Source organism: Styela clava, chromosome 9 (assembly GCF_964204865.1).
Source record: "Styela clava chromosome 9, kaStyClav1.hap1.2, whole genome shotgun sequence".
Classification (NCBI taxonomy): Eukaryota; Metazoa; Chordata; class Ascidiacea; order Stolidobranchia; family Styelidae; genus Styela; species Styela clava.
In genome coordinates, this window is record NC_135258.1 from 17,466,406 (window position 1) to 17,484,049 (window position 17,644).

The 17,644-nt window shown below is 34.5% G+C and overlaps 3 protein-coding genes across 4 annotated transcripts; 2 read left to right on the top strand and 1 right to left on the bottom strand.

Moving 5' to 3' along the window:
- Positions 1 to 207: 207 nt before the first annotated feature.
- On the bottom strand, positions 208 to 5,735 carry LOC120339088 (transmembrane protease serine 11C-like). 2 transcript variants are annotated; one of them, XM_039407151.2, is made up of 13 exons: positions 5,579 to 5,735; positions 5,179 to 5,324; positions 4,483 to 4,634; positions 4,057 to 4,140; positions 3,644 to 3,781; positions 3,148 to 3,273; positions 2,872 to 2,992; positions 2,604 to 2,772; positions 2,120 to 2,217; positions 1,809 to 1,983; positions 1,340 to 1,454; positions 834 to 976; positions 208 to 591 (listed from the first exon to the last, which is right to left on the bottom strand). In XM_039407151.2, exons 2-13 carry the CDS (start codon positions 5,205 to 5,207, stop codon positions 418 to 420), a joined length of 1,524 nt encoding a protein of 507 aa, XP_039263085.2. In that variant the 5' UTR covers positions 5,208 to 5,324; positions 5,579 to 5,735; the 3' UTR covers positions 208 to 417. The 2 variants fall into 2 exon arrangements, with proteins under 2 accessions (XP_039263085.2, XP_039263084.2); XM_039407150.2 differs by having other exon boundaries at positions 4,483 to 4,639.
- Positions 5,736 to 6,864: 1,129 nt separating this feature from the next.
- On the top strand, positions 6,865 to 14,317 carry LOC120339077 (kelch-like protein 9). The gene is made up of 15 exons (XM_039407134.2): positions 6,865 to 6,990; positions 7,233 to 7,352; positions 7,741 to 7,935; positions 8,798 to 8,950; positions 9,154 to 9,300; positions 9,709 to 9,821; positions 10,256 to 10,439; positions 10,600 to 10,844; positions 11,227 to 11,508; positions 11,646 to 11,773; positions 11,939 to 12,045; positions 12,447 to 12,677; positions 12,846 to 13,039; positions 13,120 to 13,254; positions 13,335 to 14,317. The coding sequence occupies exons 2-15, from the start codon at positions 7,278 to 7,280 to the stop codon at positions 13,654 to 13,656; spliced, it is 2,511 nt and encodes an 836-aa protein (XP_039263068.2). The 5' UTR covers positions 6,865 to 6,990; positions 7,233 to 7,277; the 3' UTR covers positions 13,657 to 14,317.
- Positions 14,318 to 14,676: 359 nt separating this feature from the next.
- Positions 14,677 to 17,259, top strand: LOC120339122 (uncharacterized). The gene is made up of 4 exons (XM_039407200.2): positions 14,677 to 15,175; positions 15,538 to 15,704; positions 16,246 to 16,475; positions 17,027 to 17,259. Exons 1-4 carry the CDS (start codon positions 15,022 to 15,024, stop codon positions 17,115 to 17,117), a joined length of 642 nt encoding a protein of 213 aa, XP_039263134.2. The 5' UTR covers positions 14,677 to 15,021; the 3' UTR covers positions 17,118 to 17,259.
- Positions 17,260 to 17,644: the final 385 nt, after the last annotated feature.

Here is a 17,644-nt window from a genome sequence, read left to right on the forward strand (position 1 = left end):
TGACCTGGACACCGATTTGGGTAACATTAACGTCGCATAGTATTGTTACAAGCCAACAAGAATGACTACAGCTGACAACTGAATCAATGAAGTGTTTTCGTTCCTCTGACGTGGTGGTTCGTATTCGCTTCCCGTAATATCCTGCTTGGTCTTGGCGATGCAAGTACACTAAGAACCGTAGTCACACGGCACACCCACCATTCAACCTTTTTCAATATACGAATTGCATTTATTGTATATTTTTCATTTATCGAAATTTTTCTTATCAAATGAATAAATTTATCTGCCTGTGAGAGATGTGATTGTCTGTCATATATGTATGTAACGTACTGAATACAAAAAGAATACTCAAATAAATTATAATAATACAACAGAGGAACACAATGCCCAAAACAAAAATTATTAGTCTGAATTCTTTCATCTAGTCTTTTCTTTGATATGCATATCAATCCAATCAATGTATTTTGATATTCTGGTATATACTCCGGGTCTGTTCGGGAGTCCACATCCTTTTCCCCAGCTCGTCAAACCAACTTCTATCCACATACCATCTTGTGGATGCTGACAAACTAGAGGCCCGCCACTGTCACCCTGATTCGAATGCATTTCAAAGTAATGTTACGGAAACAAAATAACTTAACAGTTTAATGGCATTGGGGTGGCATTGGAAGTATCACTGCTAGACATGTAGTTATTTTTTCTTTCATTTTTCCCACATAATTTATCTGTTAATCAGTACAAGCATGTATAAAGCTATTTTTACATATCCACGAAGACTACGCAGTTGGCTGTAAAGCGACATTAAAATTATCTGAAAACCAGACAATTTGTACCTGACACGCGTCAATGCCTCCTTCAAGATGGCCCGCACAAATCATGTTTCTTGTAACGCGACTCCCATAAATGTGTGCAGTAGAACAAACTTCATGTTTTATGAGATACACGTGGGCGGTTTGTAGAACAGCTGGCCTTTTGCCTAAAACAAGGGAACGATGCTCAATTATTCTAAAAAGACCGCGCACTGATACCATACCGCATTTCGAAAAGATCGACAGACCGACTAGTGTGACGGAAATGTTGCCACGAATTAAAATATAACAGCAAAATTTTAGGTGAAATTTGAGTTACACAGAACTGAGAGAATTGATATCGGCCTTGAAGCGGCTTAAAGCATCCTCAAGTAGAAAAATATAAAATCGATTGGTTCATTGGCCGCGGAGAATCACAACAACAAGAATTTAGCAAAATAATTCTTGAGGGCCTAACTCCGTGTGCAACAATTAACATCAAAGTCTTTAGCATAATAAAAATCTTTACAATTTTTTGCAAAACGATATACCTATTTCGTTGATACCGAATCCTGTCACGTAACATTCTGGTGGCTCGCTTGGATCGTGTTGTAGCCAGTCACTTCCAGCTTCTGGTAGACAGACAATATTTATACCTGGAGACTCCTATAAATCAAAAAAAATATCAGTGAATTCGTTGATTTAGTGTTAATAAACAGACTTGATCCCTATTTACTTAGTCAAACATTCAGACTTGAATTTCTTGACAATGGAAACTTAAAATGGGTACAAAATATCAGTTGTTAGTGCTCTCGTCAACGTATGGGCCCGATTAAAATATTATTAAATATTATTGCTCCAACTTCCAACAACGTTTTCTACAAATGATAACTTTCCTTCATCCAATATTTGATGAGTGTTCAAGACATAGCTTATACCATAGCTTAAGTAATTTGCAAGCAAAGTATGGAAGAAACGTTTACTTACTGAGATCTATTTATCATATATACACACACTTACTGGCACATTTTTCTCAAGCTGTATCAAAGCTATGTCGTCTCTGTGACTTGAACGTGTGTATGCTTCATGAATTATTAATTTCCTTCCAGGTATAAGTACGGCGTCATCATCCTCTATTCTCCTGGAGGTGTGTTGGCGTCCCAGAGCTATTGTGTATTTACTGGCTTCGTATCGACTGGAAATTTGGAGAGCTTTTTTGTAGTAGCACTTGGTGTATTCAATGAAGTTTTTACAGCAGGTCATTTATCATTAAATTGCTCGGAGAAAATGAGAAAAAACTAAACATATAACATAAAAAAAACGTGACATACTAATTATTGAAGCAATGTGCAGCAGTTAGAATCCAATTTCGTCGTATAAGTGATCCACCACAAAAAGGAATAGTCTTTCCTGGACGAAAAATCTGAACCTGTTGAATATTATTACAAAATTGATCAGCTACGCAACTAGCAATGTATTCTTTCACATTGGTTGATACCATACGACTAATCGGAATAGTTTCAACACACAAATGACATATATATCAGTTGAAAACCATATTCTGGTATCGACCGTTTGTGGTGCGCTAGCAAATGAAAAATGGATAGCAAGACGAACGGGAATGCTTGTTTTCCTCTCCGGGTTTTCAACAGAATTATACGTCACTAAAATTGTGATGAAGTTTATCATTCCACACTCAATTCCATACGGTATAACCGTTGTGCATATTAAATTACCATTCTATTTTTATAAAACGGGTAGTATGAAGAGTTATATAATAAACCCAAACAAACATAAGATCGGAGATGAACCTACCTGCCATGGCCATTCGTGTACTTGAGCGTCTCTGCCACCAAGAATTCTTCCCATAGGCAAATCAAAAACTCTGGTACCACATCCAGACGAAGGTTCTTGCATGCAAGGATATGCTTCTCCGCAAGCTTTTATCTCTGTTCGATCTCCCCTGCAATTACCAGACGAACATCTGCAATAGAATGGAAAACAATAGGGTTCTGAAAACAAAGAAATATAAACGGCCAACAGAATTTTGCTACAGCGATAAAAATTGTCTATGCTCCCAAACCTTCTTGTACGTATCTGTTCTCCATCACAATGTGAGCTGCAAGATGACCATTCACTCCACTTCGACCAAGAAAATGAGTTGACGCCTTGACTTTCATCTCCTGCGTTTCTACTATTATAATCTAATAACATATATAAATGTTGAAACAGAATGACATTTATATCTCAGTAACGTTCCTATAAATCAGAAATAAAAAGCTGGCGTTGTATGCCTACTATTTGATTTATATGCGACTTGCTTGACGAAGTATTAGATACAATGTATACTTTAACTCACCACAATAATCATTTCCTTCATCAGAATGATCGCCACAGTCATCAGCATCATCGCATAACCATACCATAGGTATACAAAATTGTTGATGGTAACAGGTAAAGTCTTCGTTCCCGCAACGATCCTCAACTAGAAAATGGAAATGAAAGTCAAATATAAATTTTTTAAGCAGCGGACCCACCGAGAAGAAAACATCTATCACATTTTAGATGGTACTCCCGTAGTATGTGAACCAAGATGGCGGACACCGGAACGTAGTATGTGTACCAGGTTAGGGTTAGGCCGTAATTTCAGATACAAATACTACGGGAGTCACCTGACTAGTCACCAAACTCATAATAAAACTAAAAAAAAAAATTGGAATAAAATTATGGCCTAACCCTAACCTGGTACACATACTATACGTTCCGGTGTCCGCCATCTTGGTTCGCATACTACGGGAGTACTTTTCAGATAGAGAGTAAATTACGCATTACTTATTCTATTTGAAGATACTCACTCTCTCCGCACACTTCAACTACTTCGTCTTCAAAATCTGGACAATCTGGGAACCCATCACATGTCCATTCTTCGGGAATACATTTCGAGTGAGGATTCTGTTTTTCGCATTGAAATTCTGTGAAATCACAGGGTGTTTCTACAAATACAAAATATATATCTAAAAAAAATATATCTAAATATATATATATAAGTAAATGTATGATTAAAATTTTGTATGTTTTACAAGTTGTTCTCGACTTTGATTTGCACGAAGGCATAACACACTCTGTGATACATGATCAAATTGCACGCTTTGCTGTAACAGCTCATTTTTCAATTTTAACTTCCCCATCTCATTTATAAGCAGATCAATTAGTCAAATTGGTTTTCGAAAGATGCAAAAATGGAACGGCTGAAAATAGTCATGCTTACTGCATCCATGTTCATCTTCACCTTTCACACAATCAGGGATGCCATCGCAGACACGCTCAGGCGGAAGCAAAAACGACTGAAAATCTAAACGAAGCATATTTCATCAAGAGTAAATATTTTTTCACAAGTTCACAACAACAATTTCTCGCAAAGCGGTTAGTACGTAACGGCTTCCAAGTGATTTCTTTAAAACAAGACCAAACCACTCAAAAAAGAGACACCAAAATATTGTGAGACAAATGTCACCCTGTGCACCCTAAAAACAAGTTCTTTGGCTAGTTCAGTTAGGTAGAATGTTAAAACATTATTTACTGAATCATCAACGAATAGAGACACAATACACTAGGCAACAATAGAGGTGTTAAGGTTTCCGCCGAATACGACAGTTCAATCAAGCTGTTCATATTTGTAATTTTATCATCATACCATGAACGCACTCAAAGCAATCTTTTTCGTCAGTTTCATCCTTACAATCGAGCATTCCATCACACTCCCATTCGCCGAATATACATTTCTTATCGTAGGTACATTTGAAGTCAGTAGGAAGACAATCTTCTCCTATTCTTGACTGTGCAGTTCTGTCCTTATAAAAAAGAAACAACCTGGTAAAATGTCAAAATAGTCTGGATGTACGACTATAATAAACTGAACTGATGATTACAGGCAATGGATTGCTTGCGGTTCAGGTGTGAGATTTAGTCAGCAGCACATGAGTTTAATTTAAGTTATTTTATGAAGAATGATATACAAAACTTGCTGACTTTTTTCCTGTGTAATATGGCTTCATTTAGCTTATTTTATATATATTATATCAGTGCATATTTTGTAAGTTTATTATTGTCTGTTTCGTTACATTGTCCTGTGGTTTTTATCAAACCAATGGAAAAGTTTCCCGCTAGTCCGAAAGTTTTCTCCGTTAAAATCATCACATGCCTATATTTATCAGTCAGCTTCGCGGAATCTCGTAATGTATTTTCCTATAGCCGGTATTTATGTACATCGTGATCAACTAATACGCGCTGTCATAAGGACAAAACCAGCAGATAATCTTTATCGTTGATATAACCTACATCTGTATATAATAACCAAGTTACTCTATCGTTGATAAAATGAATCTGGCACCTTTCCGCCGTCTTCAGATACACTATCATTCAAGACTTTTTTGATTTTGTTGACAACGTCGTTGGTGGCGTTATTTGTTCTTTTCTTTGCTTCTTTAGCCTCGAGCAGCTTTTTCAGCAAAGATAATTCCAACTCATCTGCTTCGACTAAAAAGATTATTGTACAGACTCAAATCTAATTTCATATTCTGAGATGTACATGGGTTAGAATGTGATCTGTAAGAGTCCTATAGGGGTTCAATATTCTGGAACAAGCATCACTACCTAAATTAACTCCACGGATTGTCCGACACTGTTCCGAACACTTTATATTATCTGAATCAGTTTTTCAGACGGAACGTTCATTCAAGAAACAAAACTGTTATTTCTTATAAGCAGAATATTTAATATTCTTTACTTACCGCCGTCACTTGAATTGCTGGAGCTAACATAATTTTCATCATAACTTATCAAAAACAAAAAAGCAACATAAACAAAAAATAGAGCCATCGTGGCGAACGATGGATTTCAAATGGTTCTTTCTTCAATGTTTGTTTACATTTTCTTTTGTTTGTCATTGTAATTGTCTGTTTGTCAAAAGTAGTTATCACAGATTACTTCGTTGTTGGTAAACAAATCAGCTCCAAGACACAGATAATATATTGTTTTACAACTAACTAACGAGATTGTGCAACGTTTCATTTTAAGATCTATATAACTGCCTATCCCGTCGGACAACAAATATTTTCTATTTTCCTCTCAAACAAAAACGAGACAAAACTCAAGACTGTCCAAATTCAGTGGATAATTTAGTGAAATTTTATATCAAGATTTGCATGACTAATCCAATGTCTTAATAAATAGAATTTCTGGAGGCAAATAAGTAATTTTATATATATTCGTACAAATAATTTATTATTTGACGATAGAAATTAATTTGAAACTGATTACTAATTATGCCGTGCGTTGAATAACACATTGAGTGAAACAATAATCTTATCTGTAAACCTTAAATATTATTCGGGCATCATAATATGTTGAATACAGCCCTACTAATTGGTTATCCACGCCCCTAATGGGTGTTAACATTGGCTGCAGTCTCAAATTTATCGCGTACTCAAAATGCGCACCATTTTACAAGTGCAACCAACAGAGCACAGAAACCTAATTCGTCCTTAAAACTTAATTGAACTCTATCAAAGCATAAATCCACTCGATTATGTAGCTTACATACAAAATGTATGAGGTTTCCTGTTGTATGTGGGAGAGTATCAAATGGTCCATTACGTATATCCACAAACTAACATTTAAATTCAGATGTGATCAGAAATTCAATGACAATAAGCATATACGCCAATTAATTATTTTATGTCTTTGATTGTTTCATTAGCAATATCCTTTTAAGAATAGGTGCACGTCACCTCGATTAATCTTGCGGTGCGACCTTCTTGCCCGGGGGCATTTTTACGATTAGAAGACTGGTTTTTCATGTGTTCTTATGACGCCTCGAGAGTTCCATTGAATACCGGTTTTAGTTGAGTGAGTAGAATGATTTACAGCATACAGTAGCAAAGTAGATGTTTAGTTGCCAGTGTTGTAAAAACGAAATGTGCGTAGTCAAACAAATTGTTCTTGTTATTTTGTTTTTTATATGAATTATGTTTTGATTGTATTTTTGAGTCGTCATACTTAAAGTTATTTAGGCTTCTAGAAAACTTAACTTATAATATTAACCCTGCGACAGACAATGTGGATATAAATCTAAATCGAACAGCTCGTCGACTTCGCTTTTTATCTAAGGCTGTAATAAGTGTATTTTACACAATGTAGAAAAGTGAGTGAAATATATAATGCAAGAGGTGAACTAGGAGCGATGGGTACAAATTATGTGCAATGTTGCACTTATTAGCATGCAAGATTGTCTGTACTTTGATTTAGGCATATCTGGAATCATTGATTCACTGGAATATATTTCATCGACGAAAGCGGTGCTAAATTTACATGGTAGAAAGCAAGGAATCAGTTTGTCGATAAATTACAAGATGATTTATATATATACAATTCAACATTATACAGGGATCTACAGCTTAAAATTTAAGTAGTTTAATCACCCGCATATCAATGGCCGGATTATTACCACAAAGACTTATTTCTTCGACTGGAAGCGGACCTATAGCCAGAACCCAGGAGTATCAGGTAAAATACAAAATTAGTAATTTAGTACTCAAGTAATTTGATTTTCAAGCTTTCAATAAAATTATACTAAACTGAATTTACCCAGACTTTACATGTTTTTAAGGAACGTGTTGGGTTCAAGAAGTTTGGGGAAATAAAAACACCAATTTGTATTGTGATAATTTACCAATTCATCTACCATTGAAGGAGATTTTGTTGAAGGCTATTAAATAACCCATGCTTGGTAACATATAATTTCGATTTGAAAAATGTTAGTTCAACTATTTGAAATTGTGATGTCGTGGTTGCTGTCCTTCTTAGAGTCATTTGATCATCTTCTATGGTCAATGAAACAGAAGTATTACAGAAATATATTAACAATTACATATGTATTCAACATTTAAACTAGGTCTTCAAATCAAGTACTCATAATGCTGCTGTGTTGAATGGACTCAATGATTTACGTCACGATGAAATTCTTTGTGACGTCACGCTCATGGCAGAGGAACAAAGTTTCCCAGCTCATAAAAACATCTTAGCATCATGCAGCCCGTATCTCAGAAATTTGTTCAGTGCCGAAGGAGGAATAAAGAATGAACATGAGGTGAAATCATATCATAGAGGCTATACAAGTTTGTATTCAAACATTATAAGAACTCTAATTTGAGCTCAATTTTCAAAGCACGTAATTTCCACTCCAACTTTGTTTTTTGACACGTAAATCAAGTTCCTTTGATTATAACGCGGGGACATTCCTTTCACATTCAGTTAATTACCCTAAAATAACTACACTATTGGAGATGAATTTCCGGATTTTTCATACAAATCCCCTGCCAAAAAACACTGCCAACGCTCGAGGTAAGAAAATTAGTATTTATTTAGTTAGGGTTAGAAATGCAGATTGCGCTGCAAATTCAAATTTTCTAAATCATTCCTAACCCCAACTGGATAATACTAAACGCGGGGGGTGTTTTTCTATCAAATCTTTCATTTTTGCATTAGTTGCGGGGGGCTTTGTACAAAATATCCAAATTTCTTGATTCACGAAGCAAATGTATTTCCATAACAAAGCTTATTTCTTTTATACCCTGTCTAGTGTTGAGCATATACCTTAGCTATCGGGCTATACTCTTAAAACAGATCTTCACTGTATTATAATTGTGAAGAAATGATATTTTCAAGCAATTGTTAAGAATAGAAAATCGGAACTCGAGATGTCTAGACTGTGACAATTACAATCCATCTTCGTTCTTGTCAGTAATTCATCCCAAACCGGTTATGTTAATTACGACGAAGCTCGGTTCAAATATCCTTGCTTTAGAAATATATAATTATATAACGGTCAATACGCGTTGATCTCAAAATTCCGAATTTCAATTTCTACACAATTAAGTTAGTTTGCATAACAACTTTTCAAAAATAACTTTGAAATTTAGCATTTTCTTTTAATAATGTTTTCCCCAAAGGTTGTCGAAATCCGCGGTGTGAGTTCAGAAGGATTGAAACATGTTATAAACTTCGTTTACACATCGGAATTGGAGTTGACAATGACAAATGTGCAGCATGTTCTTGCAGCAGCTGGCCACATGCAGTTGAAACCAATTCTCAATTTCTGTAAGGTAATAAAATTAACATTGGTAACTATATACTTCAAATTTAATAATATTTCGATAGCATTCACAGTAATATACTTCAACTATAATAAATTCATTTAATTCTTTATAGCTCTTTCGATTTTTATCCCCTTCTGCCCTCTGATATGACTAATAGAAATAGAAAGACTAGGTCATGATCAACTTTTATTTTAATTTTTATGTTACAGGCTTTTCTTGTCACTGAGATATCCGTCTACAATTGTGTTAGCATTATTCATATTGCTGAACATTACGAATTACGAAGTGTGGAAGAAAAAGCTTATACATTTATTGCAGAACATTTGAACGAGCTAGTTAAAACTGAAGAATTACAGGTGTGTATGTGAAGGCAAAATACGTACAACAATTTTTACTTTCTTATATGCATGCGACCACTTTTATGATTTTAATTTATGTTCTGAAAATAAAGTTTAATTGGAAAAATCCATTCCATTCATCCAAGATTCCTCTAATGAATGTCCGAGACATGTGTTTTTATTTCAAATAAAATACAAATATGGACATATGAAATAAACTTCAATTTATTGAACAATTTAGGATGTTCAAATTCGATGTTTGGTGTAGATGAATGAATAGTAAACGCGGTTATAGATTATCGCAATTTTTGCTTATGAAATTTAGCTTTCATGCAATAATAATGTAACCTTTGGAATTTGTTACTAATCTCGTGAATTTCTTTACCAAGAACAAAACACTTTTATATCTAATTTTTTCTCGTTCAGAAACTGAGCATAAACAATATGTCATTTTTGTTGGATTCATATTCTCTGAAAAACGTTTCTGAGCTCGAACTTTTCGAAGCAGCAAGACAATGGCTTCTATTTGATTCGGAAAGGTATATTTTGCTTCAATATAATTATCAAATGAAAATTATAGAAAATAAATTCATACCTATATCTTATTAAGACTATATTTAAAAAAGATTTGGAATGCGGAAAAGTACAATAGTATGCTGATCAATTTTGAGTTTTTTTGAAAAATATTCCGAATTCAATTTCGATTTCTATGCCATAAAAGTACACAAAAACGATGAAAAACACATAATAATAAATTGAGCAAGTTTTCTAAATCCTCAAGTGGCATTCATAGTTGTTACAAAAGTATTGGATGCTTTGAAACATCACGGGGAAACCGAGATACGAGTATTTATTTTGCAGTATTTTGTTATTGCCTCATCACTAAATTTCTCATCTTTTTTTTGTTTTTGTTTATATAAGTTATAAGCTGGCTCTTATCCAGTGATATAAAATAATTTTGTTGTCAAAACAGGTACAAGAATGTACGTCAGCTGATGGAAAAGATTCACTTCCCATTGATTCCACCACGTGATCTGTTACGTTACGTAAATTTCGTTGACTTTATGCGTCTTGAATGTAACTATCTACTTCTGGAGGCATCAAACTATCACATGCTCCCACATTCCCAGCCGATACTCCAATCAGTCAGGACACAGGTATTATATTTTCACCTACATCTACATTTATCGTACACTTACATTTATCGTACCCCTATTCATTCAACACTATGGTATTCTATTAGTAATGTTGCTTTCATCATTAGGATGTTGGAAAACGTTAAGTTTATGTGATCTAGAAGAAACTTTCTGTTTCAAGGTGCGTTCAACCGACAAGAGGATGGTAATCGTTGGTGGGGTTGATCAACACGATAGAGTGTCCAATCAGCTTCTGGCAATCAATGATGACATGTCTAAATCTGAATTTCTGCCTCCGATGCATGAAGGATTGTGTAGCCACTGTGTCGCAGTCCTCAACAACTTTTTGTATGTCTTGGGAGGACAGAATCTGTTTGATGAAAGAGGAACAACTGCGGTAAACACGGTCATTAGATACGACCCTAGGTTTGTGAATCTATCTCTATTCTTCACTTGCAAAATGAAATATCGACTGGTTTCTTTTGATATTGTATTTTTGTGTATCAAGATGTAATTAGTAATCAAATGCGTTACTTTAACTCCAAGCACAACTTACAATAGATGCGCAGTCATCAAATTCATGGAGGTGATTCAACTCTGCTGTAGTATCAACATACACTTGTGAACGAATGAATACCTTGTAATTTCAACTAAGATGCCAATTCAACCAACTTTTATAAATCAATGACTATCAATAAATATCCCGTCTCTTGACTTACCAAAACGGCAATATTTCAATGCTAGATGTATCTATTTGAAGAAACATTTTCCAATGTCTTGCTTCATTCACTGTATATTACAACAACAGGTTTAACATTTGGATGAGAATTGCTGCTATGAATGACAAGCGTGCTGGATTCACAGTAAGCGTTGTAGAGAACCGTTTGTATGCTCTGGGCGGAGTGAATAGCAGTGGAAGACTGTCTTCTATGGAATGCTACTCCCTTGAAGATGATAGATGGAGATATGTTGCATCAGTACAAACTGGCTTATGCGATCACGCCCAAGCTGTTTACGGAAACTTGGTATACATCAGTGGTGGATTCAAAGAGGGAAGATTCAGCAATCAGTTGCTGGCATATAGTCCAAGGTAGAACATAAAATTATTCTTTTTACGCGCTCAAAATTACGACAATATTGTGCATAATTATGCCAAAAAAATCAAAGCAGTAACCAATTTAATATGATTTAATAATCTATGCTAAATTTCCAAATATTTAATTCCAGGCACGATACTTGGCACGAAAGATCTTCAATGCATTATGCTAGAGGATGGCACGCTATGGTCAGTTATGGAGACAACATCCTGGTTACTGGCGGAAATAGCGGTCTCACTAAGAGAGTCGATATTCATGGTAAATACAATATGATTGAACAATGACTGCCAAATATAAATTCTAATCTCATACTCACAAAATGAAATACACATAGTAGCATAGTCAGTATTTGTGCTTATCCACTTTGTGTATCGTAAAAATTTATAGAATAATTCGTACTCAAAATTTCTATAATATTCACAGAAACTGAAATATATAGTGGAATGACAGACCAATGGACATTAGTGTCCCCACTGCCGATGCCGCACAGTGAAGGTGGATGTGAGATATATGATGGAAAAATATATCTGGTAAGTCGTTATTCAAATTGTTTTCAGGTGGGAGTTAATATTCATAATTGTAATAGATTGCCATGCAAATGGACGATATGAAATAACCTCCACAAACACCGAAGTTCTGAAGTCCATATGCAGCAGAAAAATATCCTAATTTTAATTACTGGCGTAAATATATCCTGCCTAGTACTTAACACCTCAAAGTTTGTAAGCGTGAAATATCATGTTCTATATTTATACCTCTCTAATTAAAACGAGTTTGAACTCAGAGACAGAGTTTCATTCAAATAGTCACTGAACTGTCGAGCATAACATTTATGTCACTTGGTACTTCAAATGATTTTTAAGCATTGCGGGGAGGCTATTATCTTTTTTGCTATTGCCTATATTAGTAAATCATTAATTTTATTTCTAAGGTTGGTGGCTACAGCTGGGCACATCAGAAATGTTTGAGTACAATTCAAAGTTACGATCCCGCAAAAGATACTTGGGAAAATGCTGGAAATCTTCCAATTGAGTTATCAGGCGTACGACTTACTCTTATTACCATCCCATATTCTGTATCGCCTCGTAATGGTCTTGTATCCGGAGGTCATGTCCCACTCTCCTGGCCACCCAAGCAAGTGCCTGGACGCTTCATGGAACAGGTAGGTAGTTTTATATTTTTTGAAACCTGATCACATTTTGTAGTTTGAAACAGATAATCCATCATGTCTAAAGCAAAAATAATCATCAACAGTAGGTTCGGTTAAATATGTATCTTGTTTGCTGAACATAAGTTTATTGTTAATCGTGACGTCTTAATGTATATCTAGGATCCTCGAATGATGATGGGAGGTATGGCAGGTATGCCGTTGATGGGCGCTATGATGAGTATGCCTGGAGGATTCCCAAGTACAGGTCAGATGTATCATCCTGGCACTCAACCAACGTCTGGTTTCCTGGACCCTACAACTCTACAAGATATGAGAGAGGCAATGGCTAATATAAAGATGAGTGGAGATCCGAGGTATGTGTATTATTTGAAATATGACAATATTCCAAATATTTGTTCTAAAATCTTCTTATTTATTTCTTTTCTGTGTTCAGACTCAGCCAACCGCAGCCTATGAAACGAACAGAACCTTCTAGAATACGAAGCAACCCATCATCTCATAAAGATTTAGCTTCTGAACTAAGTTCGGATGACCGCGCTCGCAGTCAAGACGATTCTAATATATACAGGTAATAAAACTAAAATACTAGTATTACATTTATCTATCTTTTACATTGTAACTTTATGTGCAAAGTGCATTTTTTTGCAGTCGACCACGTAGTACCAGCATAGATGATACAATATCTCTGGGTTCGCGGAATATCTTGTTCGGTAAAAATGGACTCGAAAGCGGACCCTCAGAGGCACACACTGCAGTGTCAATGCCGCGTTCGACCGCCTCTAGTGGAAAGTCTGTCAAAAGTGCAAGCTTCAGAACTCCCGTAGAAGAGAAAAAGAAAACATCTGACGAGTCTTCCAGCTCAAGTGACGACGATGATGAAGATAAAGCAAATTCTTCCTTAAAAGTAATAAAGTCAAAAAATGAAGATAGTGAAGTTGATGAAAGTACCATTAGAGCATACAGAGGATGAAGATCGGCACAAGTGGAACAAACTGCAGAAGTTCACTGCAGTACTGTATATATACCGTCGGCGTCTAAACTTCTGGTAAACAACTCCGGATTAGACTGTATATTCATATTAATTGATTGCCACAGCTAGTTTGCGAAAATTTCTTTACAAAATATGAAGAATGTAAATTTTAATGAGGAATGTCTTTTGCCTAAATATTAGTATATATATTTATAACATTTAATCAAATTTTGTTGTACATTTTTAAAATAAGTTAGTTTCGTTACTTATAATCTTCGCGTTAATTTAGATAAACTTGATGATCAAGTAATTATTTTATTATGGTGAATTTAATAAAACAATCGCTCTTTATTGTCCTCCTACAAACCAACATATGAAAAATAAAGGAATATGATCCAAAATATACAAGACACCCAATGTCATTGTTTATTAATTAATCTTTATCGTAAAATTTATTTGATTTCCATATTACTTGTGTATATTCCGTTTTTCAAACAATAATATGCTTGATAGAAGTTTCAATGACGTTGAGTGTTAACTGCAAAAATTGACAGAGGTTCATAATCGCATGTCATTGAACCTATGAAGACAATTTTTGTTATTCTTGTAAATTCATAAATATCATTGGAAAGTGTAATTAATAAAATTTAACACAAAATATTGCTTCCTCTTTATTGGTTATTATAATTGAATGCGATTTGTAATGATATTACCGGGGCATTTAGGCTAAGCTGAAGCAGAACTGAAACGTTACCTGCATAAATCGCAAATATACGTGGGATGTTTGCCTCGTAACTATTGTTAATATTATGTGTATATTTAAAAATATACTTTATTTTTGAGGTAAAACAGTTGCAATTGTCAGTCATTAATAAATATCAAATATTGACTATTGTTAATCTTTCATGTCATTTGAAGTCTCCGCGTGTCTGTCTAATATTGTCAAGTATAAAATAAAAATAAACCAGCTATACATCATACAGTACTAATAGTGAGTCATATTGACCGAAGAAAACACTAATTCAAATAGTCTATGAGTATTCATTTGAATATATGACTCAGCTAGATAAAGAATTGCGATTCCGCAAAGAAATCCAGAAATGCGAAATACTAATATCCTGTAATAAGATGGTTGTATGATGGTATTGCTTGGGAAATATACAATACGTTTGTTAGTTTGGCTTTACAACTTATAATAAAATAAAATGCAGAACATCATGCTAATTTTGAGTTTTGCTAGAAATTGAAGAGTAATGTAAGCTGAGTAATAAACATAAGTGTAATAAATACTACTATTAATTTCAAAAAATTTCAGAATATATTTTACGAGAGTATTTAATTTATTTTGGACTCACTGGTTAAAAAATGGAAGAGGAAGATTCCAATATTTATGAATATGCAAATGGGACAAGCTCGTGTGGAGGACTTCCGAGACCTAAAAGAGAGGAAAACACATATGTGATTCCAATTCCTTCTCCTCACCCACCTCCAACGCTATCATCAGATGTGTACGAATCCAGTGAGCAAAACTTTATAAGTATATATATATAAATTAAGTACCAGTAAGCATACTTGCGGAAACATTACCACAAAACTCCCAAAGTGAAAAAATAGACGAAAATAGAATTATTGTTTCTGATTTTTCAATTCTCAGTTGCAACAACACAAAGTTTCCTTTGATTGATTGTAGTTGGTTGTAGACTATCACCTATTTCGCCATAATTTCCTAAGCGTTTGGATTTTTCAGAATATATATTAATCAATGCACATTCAGAAAGCATTGAAATATTGTGATTTTTCCATAGTGGATACTATCTATCAATCATTTCTTCTGTGTGTGTGAGGTAATGTAACCATAAAAAACTCATTTTTATTTTTCAGTGATGGGCCAGTACCGACCCTCTGACTCTAGCATTCAAACTTCTACAACTCGCAATTTTGAAAAATACAATGACTTGAATAAGAAAATGAAACGTATCATTGTATATTTTGTTTTTATAATATTCCTCTTCGCTGCATTTACCATCGTTGGATTTGCATTATTACAAGTACGTGTCAATATTCAATAAATAAATGATATGGCCGTACACCTGAAGCCAAATTCAGTCTGAGAAATTTCAAACAAAGCAATCAAATCAATTTCGGCAATACTTTTGCCGCATACTAAATGATTTGAAATTAAACGTAAAAACTAAGAGATTGTGTATGTTATTAAGATGAACTTCACTAGAAGTTTGCATCTGGCATTAACAGTGAATAAGAACACATTCCAGTTATTTACCTTCATATTAGTTGACCGTTGTCAATATCGCATTGAATTCAACAGAGAGAGAGAGAGAGAGAGAGAGATTTCTTGTTTCTTCAATCAGAAAACAAGCGGTGGTACAATAAAATAAAATATGCAAGGTAATTCGGTATAGACTGGAGGGAGCAATACGACCATAAGGTCATCAAATTCAGCTTCTCCCAAGGCATATGTGCAATCTATATTCACCATAATGACATATACAATTTGCAAGGTATCACTATACTGTAATGTGTAATAAAATTATTGCGATCAAGCGATATAATAAGTTAGATTTCTTTTAGATGAAGCATGACTGCTTATCTCGGGATCTGGAACAAACGTCACACGCTTTGAATGACTCAGTCAAAATTCAGAAGCAATTGCTAAGAGTCACAGGATGGTATCTTGCAACGAATCATAGAATTTACAAACTCTATAAAACAAACATGACGTATTTTGCTGCGGAAAAAATCTGTCAAAGTGAAAACTCCCTACTCGTCACATCGGGAATAAGAGATCCCGTAATAAGAAGGTGCCGTAGCTTATCATTATTTTTTAATGTGGCTAATTTTACAATACTTATATAATATACGAAAAGATTTCTACAAATATCTAGTATATTCAGTTGAGCTGCAAATTACGACATGAAAATATATTAATTTAATGCATTTATTGGTTTATTTTTTATTATTGTTCACAATTCACTATCTGAAGGGCATCGCCTACAGCGACCTACATTCACAGTGTTAGTATTGAAATTCCACACATTATGACTATAAATGGAGCAGTGCTGCCAACAATTAGATTGATTTTATAGTCTAATGATGCATATTCCTGACATAAAACAAATTTTTATTGCGAAATATTGAGGGAGAGTCAACTTGTGTTTGTTCAAAATTGAATTGAACAAGGCGACGGAAACATTAATCCGTCAGCGCAAAGTTTGAACAATGGAAATATTTTGATCTGCATAGCCTACCAAGTACCAGAAAGTGGCCCAATTTTTTTGTTCATACAATGAATGTGTCAATGTACAATGTGGTCAAATGTAATAACGGCAATCGTATTTTCTTATTTTTTCAGCGAGTTAATAAAAAAGGTGGTACAACCCGGAGGCTATGATACATGGATCGGTGTCAATGACATAAAAAAGAAGGACATTGGGTATGGTTAGACAATGTGACGTCAAATTTGAATGACACTTATTGGATGGAAGGACGTCCAAATAATTATAACGGCAACGAGAACTGTGGTCATTTGTGGAAAACACACAATTATAAAGTCAATGATGCTAACTGCAAAGAATTTATGTATTTCATATGCGAAGCTTGAATAAAAACAATTATACTGATGGCACCTAACGAAACTCTATACCTCAGACATTTCGTCATGTTATCCATCTAATGTGTAATGAAATACCCTTGGAAATGACGAGCTGATAGCTTTCCACTGAATATTTTATCGCTTATCGAGAAATGTTGTTTCCAGGAAATGGGTGGCTGGTACTGAAATGAACTATCGAACAGTCTCGAATTAAAGAAAACCAATTGTGTTGGATATAAAATATCATTTAATATGAATAGAATTATAGAAATTTAGAACAGTGATTGGTCATGACTTCCGGTCAGTGTTGTCAACTTGAGAAGGTCAAAAGAGGTTTTTTTCAATACAGATAACCAGACAAATCGTAGAAGCTAAGAA

Coding starts and splice junctions, on each gene's coding strand:
- LOC120339088 (XM_039407150.2), bottom strand. CDS start 5,666: ATGGCTCTATTTTTTGTTTATGTTGCTTTTTTGTTTTTGATAAGTTAT. Junction 1,455..1,808: donor AGCTTGAGAAAAATGTGCCA/GTAAGTGTGTGT, acceptor TTTGATTTATAG/GAGTCTCCAGGTATAAATAT. Junction 592..833: donor GAGGCATTGACGCGTGTCAG/GTACAAATTGTC, acceptor CATTCGAATCAG/GGTGACAGTGGCGGGCCTCT.
- LOC120339077 (XM_039407134.2), top strand. CDS start 7,278: ATGGCCGGATTATTACCACAAAGACTTATTTCTTCGACTGGAAGCGGA. Junction 10,845..11,226: donor GTCATTAGATACGACCCTAG/GTTTGTGAATCT, acceptor TTACAACAACAG/GTTTAACATTTGGATGAGAA. Junction 13,040..13,119: donor AAGATGAGTGGAGATCCGAG/GTATGTGTATTA, acceptor TTCTGTGTTCAG/ACTCAGCCAACCGCAGCCTA.
- LOC120339122 (XM_039407200.2), top strand. CDS start 15,022: ATGGAAGAGGAAGATTCCAATATTTATGAATATGCAAATGGGACAAGC. Junction 15,705..16,245: donor TTGGATTTGCATTATTACAA/GTACGTGTCAAT, acceptor GATTTCTTTTAG/ATGAAGCATGACTGCTTATC. Junction 16,476..17,026: donor AGAGATCCCGTAATAAGAAG/GTGCCGTAGCTT, acceptor TTATTTTTTCAG/CGAGTTAATAAAAAAGGTGG.